Source organism: Narcine bancroftii, chromosome 5 (genome assembly GCF_036971445.1).
Source record: "Narcine bancroftii isolate sNarBan1 chromosome 5, sNarBan1.hap1, whole genome shotgun sequence".
Lineage (NCBI taxonomy): Eukaryota > Metazoa > Chordata > Chondrichthyes > Torpediniformes > Narcinidae > Narcine > Narcine bancroftii.
In genome coordinates, this window is record NC_091473.1 from 90473094 (window position 1) to 90487356 (window position 14263).

At 38.9% G+C, this 14263-nt stretch overlaps 1 protein-coding gene across 10 annotated transcripts in view; it reads left to right on the forward strand.

The window, feature by feature from the left end:
- Positions 1-14048, forward strand: part of alg6 (ALG6 alpha-1,3-glucosyltransferase) — a 66876-nt gene extending 52828 nt beyond the window's left edge. For 9 of the 10 annotated variants that reach the window (XM_069938309.1, XM_069938315.1, XM_069938308.1 and 6 more), the window contains 3 exons: positions 4660-4728; positions 5224-5404; positions 10364-14048. In XM_069938309.1, the coding sequence (XP_069794410.1) occupies positions 4660-4728; positions 5224-5404; positions 10364-10561 (448 nt within the window). In that variant the 3' untranslated portion in view covers positions 10562-14048. The remainder of the gene's footprint in view (positions 1-4659; positions 4729-5223; positions 5405-10363) is intronic. The other variant, XM_069938317.1, reaches the window with a different exon arrangement.
- The last annotated feature ends 215 nt before the right edge of the window (positions 14049-14263 follow it).

The following is a 14263-nucleotide window of genomic DNA, read 5'->3' on the forward strand; positions in this document are numbered from 1 at the left end:
ACAGCTATGTCTGCCTGTTTGTGGGTTTTGTGGAGCAAAACATGCTGCAAGTCTACACAGACAGACTCCCACAATTCTTCCTCCAGTACATCAACGACTACATCAGGGCGGGCTTCACGCACATGCGATGAGCTCGTCAATTTCCTCAATTTCGCGGCCAATTTCCACCCTGATCTCAAACTCACCTGGTCCATCTCTGATTACACTTTCCCTTTTCTGGATCTCTGTCTCCATCTCAGGAGACAGACTCCACTGGCATTTATTATAAGCTCTCTAACTCCCACAACTACCTAGACTAAACGTCCTCACACCCTGTACCCTGCAAGGACTCCATCCCCTTCTCTCGTTTTTTCCATCTCCGCCGCATTTGCTCCCAAGATTAGGTCTTCCTGTCCAGAGCCTCTGAAATGTCTGACTTCTTCCACAAACATGGCTTCCCCTCTACCACTATTAACTCGGCCCTCACCCGCATCTCCTCCATTCCTCACTCATCTGCCCTACCCCCCCACCCCTAGAAACAATAAATATAGAATTCCCCTCGTCCTCACCTACCTCCCCACCAGGCTCCACATCCAACACATCATCCACCAGAATTTCTGGTGTTTACTACAGGACCTCATCATGAGACACAATTTTCCTTCCTCTCCCCTCTCAGTCTTCCGTAGGGGCCGCTCCCTCAGCGATTCCCTTATGCACTCTTCCCTCCCCACCCATCGCCCCCCCTCAGTACCTTCCACTGTGGTCATAGGAGATGTAATACCTGCACCCACACCTCCTCCCTCACCCTGGTCTGAGGTCCCAACCAGACCTTTCAGGTGAAGCAACATTTCACCTATATCTCCAACGAACTCATTTACTGCATCTGGTGCACCCACTGTGGCCTTCTCTACATCAGAGACACTGGTCGCAGATTAGGAGATCGCTTTGCCCAGCACTTACTTTCCGTCTGCCACAAAAGCGACCTCCCTGTAGCCAACCCTTTCAATTCTGAGTCACACTCTCAAGCCCACATGTCTGTCCGTGGGCTTTCACACCATTGCACCCTGACCACTCGCAGATTGGAGGAACAACACCTCATTTTTTGTCTGGGCACTCTCCAGGGCATGAACACCCAGCCTAGACTCCTCCCCACCTTCTGCGGTCCTCGCCTCCCCCCGCCACAGCTATCATCTCCCACCCTCACCACCCCCCTTCCCCTTTTGTTCAGACATCTCTCATGTTCCTCCACACCTTGATGAAGGGCTCAAGCCCAAAACATTGGTGATGCATCTTCACCTTTGCTACATAAAGGCACTATTTGACCTGCTGAGTTTCTCCAACATTTGTGTGTCTTTCACTCACCCACAGTGTCAACAGAATCCTGTGTTTTACCTGGGTGTATTTGTACATCAGTCACTAAAAGGTAGCATGCAGGATCAACAAGCTGTGAAAAAGGCAAATGGCATGTTGGCTTTCATAAAAAGGGGAATAGAGTATAGGAGTAAAGATGTACTTCTGCAGTTGTACAGGACCCTGGTGAGACCACACCTGGAGTATTGTGTCCAATTCTGGTGTCCTAATTTGTGGATGGCAGGATAGACGTATGCCGAAAGGTTGGATAAACTGGGGTTGTATACTTTGAATTTAGAAGGATGAGGGGAGATGTGATTGAGGTATATAAGATTATTAAGGGATTGGACACGATAGAAACTGATTACATGTTCCCGATGTTGGGGGAGACTAGGACTAGAGGCCATAGTTTAAGAATACAGGCAAGGCCCTTCAGGACAGAGATGAGAAAAAAAAATTTCCCCAGAGAGTTGTTGCTCTGGTGTCTTCCCATATCCCAAAGCATTTGGGTAAAACTTGTGCTGCCACAAGAAGAATATGAAAACTCAACACAATAGGTTGGAATTGAACCTAGATTGCTGGAGTTGTGAGGCAGTAACTCTAGCAGCTGTGTTGCCATGCGCCGCTCCTTTATCCACTAAGTGTGGTGACAATTTCTTTTTAAAATAATTGATTTTTTTTATTGGTAAACTTAGTCAAATTTTTTTTTCTCATTCCTCAGATAATTGCAATGTATAACAATTATAACAAAAAAAAGACTAGGACATTCTTAGGAATAGGAAAGATCCATTGAGCACAACCAAGCCCTTCCTTTTTGGTTGGACCTATCTTTATTCATTCTAATTCTTATTTTATTCCTCAGTCCCTGCACCCCTCTGAAATGTGCATCACTCTGCTATCTGGATCAATGATTTTGAGTCAGAAACCTATTTTTACATGACATGTTACAATGCAATATCATTATTTTGATTAACCTCTTATCCCACCCAATCAGTTTCTGACACCCTTTGCTTTTGACGTTATCAAAGCACTGTCTGGATCAATTCAGTTAGTTCCTTTATTAATCTTCAAACTGTTGTTTGTTTCATTTATTGCAAAGTCTCTTCTTACCAAAAGAAAAAAAAGCTTTACTTTCAAATCGACAAGATTTATCTCGTACCTGACAGCCTATTCTATGTATGGTCATTGTGAATTGATTTTGCTGTGATCACAGCAATCAATGCTTTAATTTGAATGATGTATCAGTGAACAATGTATGTGGCTGAAGACATACAATAAACAGTGTGCCTAGAATGCTTGCACAGAAATATTACCATACATTCAATTTGCATTAGCAAGACACAGGAAAGAAAGATGAATGGATTTATTTAATTGTAGTTTTTGTATCTTGCTATTGCAAGATGGGCGGCATGGTTAGCACAGTGCTGTTACAGCGCCAGTGATTGGGACCAGGGTTCGAATTGCGTGCTGTCTGTCAGGAGTTTGTACATTCTCCCCATGTCTGCATGGGCTTTCTCGGGGGCTCCAGTTTCCTCCCACTTTTCAAAACGTGCTGGGGTGTAGGTTAATTGGGTGTAAATTGGGCGGCATGGACCCGTATAGCACGGTAACAGGCCATTTCGGCCCATGTCTAAATTTTACTGTAGATTAAGGAGTTTATATTTTTTTAAATATTGTCATTGCTGTTTTGAATAAATTCTGCATTGAAAATGTTCCAACACTGAAAATTGTGTATTAGGTTTATAACAGGATTTCAGGCTCACATGCTATTTGAAAAACTGATGCTTTATGCTCATTGTAGATTTGTGTAGATTTTGGGTAAAAATCTACTAAATTAATTTAATTAATCTCCCCTGAAAGGTTATTGGACCTGACAGATTAGAGAAGTTCCAGATCTTTACTGAATTATCCACTGAAGCAGTGGTATGATTGGCCTCCATGTCTTTGGGGAAAACTAAATAGGGTTCCCATTTATTATTTCACAGTGATTATCTGGCATGTACATGAAGAATAGACAATTGGAGAGAGGTACACTTCAGTGCCTGCATTTGAGGAACCACATTCCAATATGAATTACCCCTTTAGGAAAGTCCTTCTGGAATAGATTTAATTTTTTAATTGAAATTAATCCTTATCATTTATAAAAATTGGACAGGATATGTTATGCAAGACTGAATGAAGTAGCTGAGATGAACAGGGCATTCATGAATAAAATGTCTATTACTAAACTGGGCAAAAATAACTAGTGAATAAATTATTATTCCACACTTGCTCATTAACCATGTTATGATTTTTTTTCTCCTGTCAGTTAACATATCAGTCCATGACTTTGTTAAACACAGTCTTCTACTCTATCTTACTCCCACATTGAGATTGATGGTGAGCTTTTGGCTGCCGTTAAAATTAAGAACTGCTTTCTGCCCAAAGGATACTTAATGGGAATATTTTGTAGGCGCCCTGGCTACAGACTAGACTAAATCAAGAAACTTCTTGACTCAGTTTCTTATTTTGAAAGTATATATAGGGAGTATATATATACATATTTATCTATTTATTTATTTATTTATTTATCTATCTATCTATTTCACTTTTTTTGAAGGCATTGAATCTTGGTCTGTAACTCTATTGGCACCAGCAGTTGATATTTTATCCAAATGTCCATTCATCAAATACAAGTTCATGCAGCTAATTCAATGAGGGTGGGGGAAGATGGGGAAGGGAGAGAAAGTGGGAAGAAAAATAGATTTTGCATTTAGATGTCCATTATTTTCCATTTAGAAGTATTTCAAGTAGTTCTTGCTATCTGGGATGGCTCAGGTGTAATAAAGCTTGAGGATTTTTGTTTATAGTCAGTATTTATGAGCTGGTGGGCATGAGGACAACAAAGGGAGAGACATGAAGAATAGAAAGCTATAAATCTGATCCTCTTTCCTCAAATAGATTGCCTGGTGTTTTGTTTGATTTGATACAGCTGCTGTTCTGTCTCTTCCAGATGTGGGTTGGTCATCTAATGAGAATGTAGGTTGTTTGTCAGAGACCAAATATTTCTTGTCAGCATAGTATCAGTTGAAATGTCTTGAAATAAAAGCATTGAGTTTGCGCTGGTTCAGATGAAAATATCCAAGAAGCCACCACTACACAATGTTTTCAGACTATTTGTAACACCCAATGACTGAAGCTAGCTAAAGGAGCACAGGCTGACATTGAAATTCTCCCCTTTATCTGACTACCTCTACACCATATAAAGCTGTAAGTTTAATTGTGTTAATAATTTCACTTTAATTTCATGCAAGTCTCACTTTACGTGATTGTTGTGTTATTGGATTTCAGACCTGTATTATTGTTTCTACATGAGCTCCCCTTCATGGCAACGTGGTTTTTGCTGGTGTCAACCTTTAGGTAAGGTGAACAGTTTTACATGACAGCTTACATTATGAATGTTGTATAATTCATTTGGATTAGTTTTTATTTCCTTTCCTAAATGAGCTGAAAAATAACTCAAAATTTGGGGGAAAACATGTCTTGCATTATTTTTTATCACATATGTAATTTCAGTAAATAATTACATGATTGTCTTTCTAAACATTCAAAAGATATTTGGGATGGAGCTACCAATTCTTATGCTTAAAAGTGTTTCTTCTTTCTGCTTTGGGCATCAGACAGTTTTTTTGGGAGGGAGGGGGGAGAATGCCAACAACCCTGACTGTAATTTATTGATTTATCCATCCTATTGGCTTCCTTACTAAAGAGAGAAACTGATGCTGATATCAATTATGTTGATCTATATTTGTCAGTGCAAGGTAGCAGGTTTAATTTGATTTATTTACATTCCTAGCACTAACACATTGGAATCAAGCTTCTTGTTCTGGGATTCTTTCCTTTATTTTCTTGCAGCATGTTTCCCCTGTTTTTGAAGGATGGGCTACTCCTTCCTTATATTGTTACCTCTTTGGCCTTCCTTTTTGTTACAACAAAATTATTATCAGCATTTGAGAAAGTGTCCATGGAGGATCTGCAGCTCCAGCCATTTTCCCAGAGCTTGAAGAGATACACCCCACAAGTTGCAAAATTTGCAGTAAGTAATTTTGGTGCTATAGAAAGAATATTTAATGATAAAATTGCTGTTTCAATTTTTTTTTGTGTGCTCCAAGGCATGAATACAATGGGCTTTTATCCTAACCTGTTAGTGTTGGGGTTACAGTGTAACTCAGACTAATTGGAGTAAAGTCAAGTACAGTATTACTAAATTAGCCACAGGGATGGCAGCTGCAGAAAATGGCAACTATCACAGCAGAACTCTTCTAAGATTGAAGTGACGATGAACTAGAGGAGAGAGTTACAAATACAACCCATGTAGTACTTAATGGGGAATTGGAGAAAAGTTGACATGAGCTGACAGCAGTGAATGCAAGTACTTAATTTCTGAATCTGGATCTTGATGAATTTGAACCAGGTTTTTGCATGTGATGAATTTGAAGATGCTTCAACTTAGTTTTTATTAGACCAGGTTTTCCCAATTATTGGTACAAATCAGCAACAAATAACTATAAAGTCCTCGGAGCAGAAATATGCTATTCAGCTCATCCAGTCTGCCCCGCCATTTAATAATGAGCTGTTCCATTTTCCCACTCAGCCTCACTGCCTGGTCTTTTCCCCATATCCTTTGATGCCCTGGCTAATCACGAACCTATCAAACTTTTCCTTAAATGCACCACTGCCTGTGGCAACAAATGTCACAGATTTACCACACTCTGCCTGAAGAAATTTCTCTGCAACTCTGTTCTAAGTTGTCCCTCTTCAATCCTGAAGTTGTGCCCTCTTGTCCTAGACACTCTCACCATGGGAATAAACCATTCTACATCTATTCTGTCAAAATTTAATATGTTTCAATGAGATCCCCACTCATTCTCCTAAATTCCAATAGGTACAGGCCAAGAGCTATCAAACACTCCTCATATGATAACTCTTTCATTCCCAGAATTATCCTTGTGAACTTCCTTTGAACCCTCTTCAACGTCAACACATCCTTTCAGAAACGAGGAGCCCAAAACAGCTCACAGTACTCTGTGAGGTCTCACCAGTGCCTTATATAGCCTCAACATCACACCCTACTCTTGTATTCTACTCCTCTTGAAATGAATGCCGACATTGCATTTGCCTTCTTCACCACTGACTCAACTTGCAAGTTTACCTTCAGACTAACCTGCATGAGGACTTCCAGCTCCCTTTCCATCTGGCTTTTTTTCACTTTTCTCCCCATTTATTCCTTCTACCAAAATGCATGACCATACACTTTCTAACATTGTGCAAAGAATTGACAAATGAAATACATTCTCAAAATCAAATAAAATTTAAAACTCACAAGTTTTTCTGCAGCCTGTCTGTTTCCTTACCACTCCATGCCCCTCTACCTATCTTTGCATCATTTGCAAACATAGCCACAAAGCCATTTATTCCACAATACAAATCAATAGCATACAACATAAAAAGCAGCCAACACTGACCCCCTTGGAACATTACTAGCAACTGGCAATCAATTAGAATATGATCCTGTATTCCAACTTTCTGTTCATGTCAATCAGCCATTGCTTTACCCATGCTTGTATGTTTCTTGTTATTGCATGGACTCTTGTTAAATGGCCTCGTGTGCTGAACCTTGTCAAAAGCCTTCTGAAAATACAAACACACAACATCTACTGCATCTCCCTTATCCAGCCTGCTTGTCACTTCTTCAAGGAATTCTAATGGGATTGTCAATCAAGATTTTCCCTTAAGGAAACCATACTGGTTTTGGCCTATCTTGTCATGTGCTTCCAAGTACTCAGTAACCTCTTCCTTGACAATCAAATCCATCATCTTCCCAACCACTGAAGTCAGGCTAACTGGTCTATAATTTCCTTTCTGCAAACTCCCTTCTTGAATGATGGGGTGATATTTGCAATTTTCCAGACCTCCAGGTCTATACCAGAATATATTGATTCCTGAATGATTATTACCAATGTGTCCACAATCTCTACTGCTACTTCTTTCAGTTCCAGGGGGTGCAAACCATCTGGTCTTGGAGGCTTCTCCATCCATTAACCATTCAGCTTTCTGAGTACTCTTACGAGCTCAGAGGACCCCAAAACCCAGTAGCAATAGAAATTCACCAAGACAAATGGTTACTTAAACAAAAGTTGCTTTTAACATAAAAACATAATCAAACTTTAACTTATTACTATTAACTTAACTCAACCTAACTTAATCTCCCTTCTAATTCTAAGCGCACGTGTATGTAATGTTTAAATGTTCAGGAAAGTTCTTTGCTTTAATAGTCCAATCATTCACTTCTCACTTCTCCATGTTTGCCAATATCAGGCAATTCTTATATTGTGCATAGAATTTAACATTTGAATTTTCATCAAGCTCTGGTGCTTAAAGGTAAATGGTTACTGCTTCGGAAGGTTCCTGTTGGTTTCAGAGAGATATTTGTTGCTCATTGGACACACACACAAACTGATTTCCTCCAATCAGCCATTTCACTGTCTTGCTGAAGAAACTTGCCCCATCATGAGTTTTCCAAATGATAGCCTCTTCTTCCAGGTCACCACAGAGTTCCTCTTGTTCCCATTATTTCAGGAGAAATACTCTAGCCAGCCATTTCCTCATGTAGGGACTACAAGGGTTTTAAACAAGCCTGCCAGCTTGCCATGTTGCAGCTTCCAAAAGCTACTGCAGAACTGACTTCTCTCTCTCTCTGCTTGTAAAATACAAACCTCCTCCCAAGGCTCCAAACCCAATCCTTGAAAGATCTTTATCAGCACTTGAGCCCAGACTTTTCATTTGCACCTGCTTTTGAAATTCTTTCCAAAGCAGTTCCATTGTCTTTTCCAAAGCCACTGGTGCCTGAATGTCTGGCTTCAGCAAAGCTCTTGCATTTTAAATGAGATGTGTTTTGTTACTCTGTGAAGTGACCTACACTTTGAACCCCCACAATCTTAGCTCTTTTAAAAGACATATTTAGATATAATATAAAATATATTATAACTATAAATATTATATAAATATAATATATCTCGACCTCCCCTCTCCCCTTGACCTCCGTGCAGCTAATTCGACGGAGATCCGAACGTATGGAGACAAGACCCTTCCAGATCGGCCAGTTCTTGTGGAGGTTCACCGTTTCGTCCCTTTCAACTGCCATCCTGGGTCTCGACTTCCTCCTCGCCCACTGTCTCCTGGTCGACATTCGAGGAGGCACCTTCTCCCTTGAAATAGTAACTGCATTCACTTCCCTTCCCTGATACCTTTGACATCTAGCACACTGCTAATGCCTTCCACAGTGAAGAGTGATGCAAAATACTCATTTAGTTCCTCTGTCATCTCCTTGTCACCCATTATTATTTTTCCAGTGTCAATGGTCCTAGATCTACCCTCAACTCTCTTTTACTCTTTATATTCTTGAAGAATCTTTTTGTACCCTCTTTAATATTATTTGCTAGCCTTCTTTTATACTTCATTTTTTCCCTCCTTATGTTTTTTTGTTAACTTCTGCAAGTTTTTTAAAACTTCCCAATCCTCTATCTTACCACTAATTTTTCTTCCTTTGCTTTTACGTTGGTTTTGACTTTTCTTGTCAGCCACAGTTGGACATTTTCCCATTTGAATATTTCCTCTTTTTTTTTAGTCTGTATTTATCCTGCACCTTCCTCATTTCTTGCAGACAGTCTATTTATTGCTGTTCTGCTGTCTTTCTTACTAGTCCCCCCCTTCCAATCTACTTTGGCCACTTCCTTCTCATGCCAGTGTAATTCCCTTTACTTCACTGAAATACCAACACATCTGACTTTAGTTTCTTCCTGTTAAATCTCAAATTGAACTTAATCATATTGTGATCACTGCCCCCTTATGGTTGCTTTACTTAAACTCTCTCATCACCTCTGATGCATTACGCAACACCCAATCCAGTAATGCAGATCCCCTCATGGACTCATCAACAAGCTACTCTCAAAACCCATCTTGAGGGCTTTCTGCAAATTCTCTCTCTTGAGATTCCATCCCAACCTGGTTTTCTCAATCTGTTTGCACGTTAAAACCCTCATGACTACCATAACATTGACCTTCTGACATACCTTTTTTATTTGCTGTTGTAATTTGGTGTCCACATCCTGTTTGGAGGGCAGATTTTGTATTTGGCACTTCAACTTTGCCTATCCTTAGTTCATCTTAATGGCCACTAAAGAATACACCTGCTGTTTCATGGAATCTCTTGCATTCATTTAATAGAGCAAATAGACTGAGCTATGTCTTATCTGAAAGACAACACGTTCTCTTTAGAAAAGCACTGGAGGAAGAGCCTAGATTTTTATGCTAAAATCTTTGGAGTGCAACATGACATCACAAACCCTTCACTGCTCTTGAAGAGCTCTAATCAAAGAACAGACTGAAAGTGAAGAACTGATTTGAATTATTTTACTTTCTCTTGTATCAAGGAATACAGACAAAAAAGGGGGCAATTTGATGCTGGACGTTGTCTAGGTTGAAAAACAGTTGTTGAAAAGTCAAAATAAATCACCAACCAATCTTTCAAAAATAGGATGTGTAAAATGGAGAAAGCTGAAGCAATTTGTTTACACTTTTGACATCCTGGAATCTTATATAGATGATGCTGGGTTATAGGGCGATGGAAGAAATTACACATAAAATCTCTGTTATGCAGAATTCAAGCAACCGGCAGCCTCAAGCAATGGGCAGAAAAATTGTGGAATATAAACAGGTAAAAATATACAAAAGTTTAAAATTGGCACCCCTAGTGGTCAGTTTGCCAATTTCATGTCACGCAATCTCAAGCAATCATAAAATTCACTTATCCAGCATCTACCAATGCATATAGATGCCGGATACCGGGGGTTTTACTTTAGGTTGTTATTGTTATGGTTTAGGATGTTTAAGTATGCTCCAATGTTTGGGTTTTGCAGCCTTTAAAAAAAAACAAAGTGGACAAAAATGTGATTTTAATATGTAAAATAGATAAACCTTCTCTTTGTTCTTACAGTTCCTCCTATCAGTGATTGGCATGGCAACTCTTAGTCTGACAAGTATAACACTAGTTTCTCCAGCACAGCTGCCAGACTTGTTCCCGGTCTTGGTGTCCCTATTTTCCTGCATCCACTTCTTGATCTTCCTGATGTACTTCAACATTCTGCATCTTTCGGAGCCTGTATTCAAGGGGTATCAATTGGCAGTGAAGTAAAGCACAATTCCTCTAATTGAACTGCAGAACAACCCATTTTACTGGATATTACAGTGAATAAATGTTACTCTTTGCACCAAAATTGCTAAAATGATAATTTTTAAGAAATGGGTATGCAGCACCTGTCTCAATAAATTGGTACACCTTGAAGAATGAACTTTGAAGTATGTGGCTTGGTTAAGGACCATGAGCTTCAACTTATCCAGTTGACCTCATCCAGGCCAACTATTCAGATACTTCGTGTGACCACAGGGTTTTAATTTTAAATAGTTGAAAAATCAGCCATGTTTGCTGCTGCTATCCATCAAGTGAATGTTGAAAAGTGCATCATTGAGAGAGGGGTTAACTTTGCATCCATTGTCTCCCATGATTAATAATTTGATGCCTCTTTAATACTTCTGTATTATAGCAACCAAATAACATTAAGTGCTGACTGTAACCAACCTAGCATCAGCCACAACCTTTACGAGGTGAGGAAAAAAATCAAATAGGACAATGTCTTTTCCATGCTCTAGCATGTTCAGCTTTTGACTCTGGACAGTTTATAAAGAGGGCATCAAATTAAAGGGAGTAAACAAATAGTCTGTGCTTCCTGGTTTTGGGACAGAAAGGAAAGCACTGGCAAAGATTTGGGGAAAACTGACCTCTTCTATAAACCGACACAATGATCCAAATTTAAAATCTGACAAATATCTACTCCAGGATGAGAAAGTTTATATGAAAGTGCTGGAGAAATTCAGCAAGCCATGCAGCGTTCTTTGTGTAGCAAAGGTAAAGATACAGAACCAATGTTTCGGGCCTGAGCCTTTCATCAAAGTTATGAGCAAAAAGCAGGCTGGCACTTGCATAAAAGGGGAAGGGAGAGGATCAGAGGTCATGGATTGATATGGGTGGAAAAAGTTGAGAAATGATGGTGGAGAGGTTGGGGAAGGGGATGAAGAGCTGGAGGAAAAGAGAATAGGGAAGAAAGAGTGAGAGAGAGACAGGGGAGTGGCCTAACAGAAACTGGAGAGGTTGGTATTCATGCTCTCCTGTTGGAGAATGTCCAGATAGAATGTTAGGTTTTGCTCCTCCAGTTTATGGCTAGCCTTGGTTTGGCAGTGCATGAGGCCATGGACAGTCATATTGGCATGGGAATGGTGTGCAGATTTTAAATGGTTGGCCACTGGGGGGGATCCCTGCTATTTCATTATCTAATAATTCGTCTGAGCACTCTCCAACCGGAATTCCTGAGGTTCTCCAGTATTTTTGTATAAACTTAAATAGTGTCTACAGATTTTCTTGTTTAACTCCAAGACGACATAATAGTTTTTAAATTGGTACTTCCAAAACTTTGTGAAGAATATCTGACATGCTAAGACTTAATTCAGTTGTTCTTATTTCCTTAATTCACACACCATTTCTCCTAAAAATGCAGATTCTTATTACAGAGATTTTTCTTGTCTGATCACAGCCACCATGAGTACACAACCATTTATATTGGTGGAAGATCCTGTCCAAGTCTTTTTTTCAATCTTTTTATTGGTTTTTAACATACACAAATTAAATAGGTACATATGATAATAATGTTAAAGTAAATTAATATCAAATTACAAATATCAAAAAACAGTGAACAATGTACATATGAATCCATGTTATTAAAATGGAAAAGGAAAAAGAAAGAAAAAAATATATCGCTAAACTAAGAATCTAGCCCCACCCTATAAGGGCTGCTGGCCAAATTGAGGACTCCAACACTAATAATATTAATAACAATGGGGGTAAATAAAATAATAATTAATCTATAAGTTTTGAAAATAATTGAGAAAAGAACCCCAAAGAGAAAGAAAGTTAAAATCCATTGTAGTAGTAAAACACCAATTTTTTTCTAGAGAAAGATATGCCATCACATCTGACAGCCATTGAGTATGAGTGGGAGGGACAGCATCTTTCCATCCCAGCAAAATGACCCTTCTAGCAATGAGGGAAGCAAAAGCCACTATATGGGATTGTGAAAAAGTCAATATTAAATCCATTGGCCCACTCACTCCAAAAATAGCTAATAAAGGGCTAGGAATCTAATTAATATCAAGAACTAATGATAACATGCAAATTACCTCTTGCCAGAAATTAGAGAGAAGGACATAACCTTCCTCAGTTATGCATTTATCACATTTAATAGAGAGAGTAGGATAAAATTTAGCTAACTGAACCTTGGTAAATTGGGCCAATGGCCCTGTCCAAGTCTTAACCTAATAATTGAAATGTGTAGATGGAATATAATGAATAGAAGCTGGAGTTGACTATTCCATCTCGTTTCTGCTCTGCCATCTAATCGGATTGGGAATGATCTTTTGCCACTCTCCAGCTCTAATCCCATATCCCCAGATATCCAAAAATCTCTTCGTCATCCACTGCCTGGAATACTTTATTCTCAATGGCCAGTTCCTCGAGATTGTGACTGCCCCCACCCCGGTTCTAAAACTTTTTTTCCCTCCATAGCCATGGAAAATATCATCACTTAATCTGCCTGTAATAATTTAATAATTTTGAGTGCTTTGATAAGATAAATCTTTGTGTAAAATTTAAAGTATTGACTCAGTCTGCTTAATTAATTCCCAGAGGAATTGATCAGATTAGCTTTTGTTGCAATCCCTCTGTTACAAATCGGTTCTTCCCTATTCCAGGTGTATTCCTGTCAAACTGCTTTTTCACATTGTATTTCATTAGCCCTGTCCTTGCTCATTCACTTCACCCTTACAACTATCACATTAATAATGACACATCTACAATTGGACATTACATCTGGTTGGTTAATATTAATTGATCTATATTGCATGCTACTCTCCAACTGAGCTATGTTTGAGGAAATTTACATTGTTAACTGTTATTTGAGTGTATGTACTCTGTACCCAATTCTTAGTGGATATGGATGGGCCTATTGCACATAAATGTCTATAAATTAATAGTTTCTGTGAGGTGATTGGAGTAGAAAACAGGAATTGCTATAGCCATCTGGAGTTAAAAGCTGGAGTAGAATACAGTCATTTTTGCATTATACCTGACCAGTGTTGGACTTGATTAGGATGACTTCATGCAGATTCCATAAACATAAATAGGGTTATTCATTCCTTGTTTTCATTATAAAGTAAAAAAAAAGATTCATAGTGAGAGTTTTGACAAAGTTGATTATTGTAACCAAAGAAGTTGCTGGTTTAAAATTAACATTTTTTTTCTGAAAAAATTTTTGCACATGGGTTGAAATAGAATTGGTTTTGTCATTGTCAGCTGTTTAATGATTATAAATGACCAAAATGGCCATCTTGTAATGTGAATAAAAATGTATAGAAAATGGCTGAAAGTGACTAACTTCAGTCACCTTGAATCTAAAGCTTGTTGTTATATGTTCTGTGAACACAGTACAGTATTAGATTTTGTATTCACTTCTGACAGTGAAAGCAACAAACCTATCAGCAAATGTTTAATAAAATTAAAATGTCATGACCTGCTGGAGGCCAGACATTCTCACCTGCTTTCTCATTTCTTCGGGTTTATTTGTGTTTTAATGGGTTTTGGAATTTGGAAAGCAGCATAACCATGAGGTAGGCAAAATTCTTTGCTCCCTCCAGCTGCACTGGAAAATGACATTTGTGACATTCTGAGTGAATGACAGACACAGAACATTGAATGAGACACCTCGAGGGCAATGCAGTGAAATCTCCA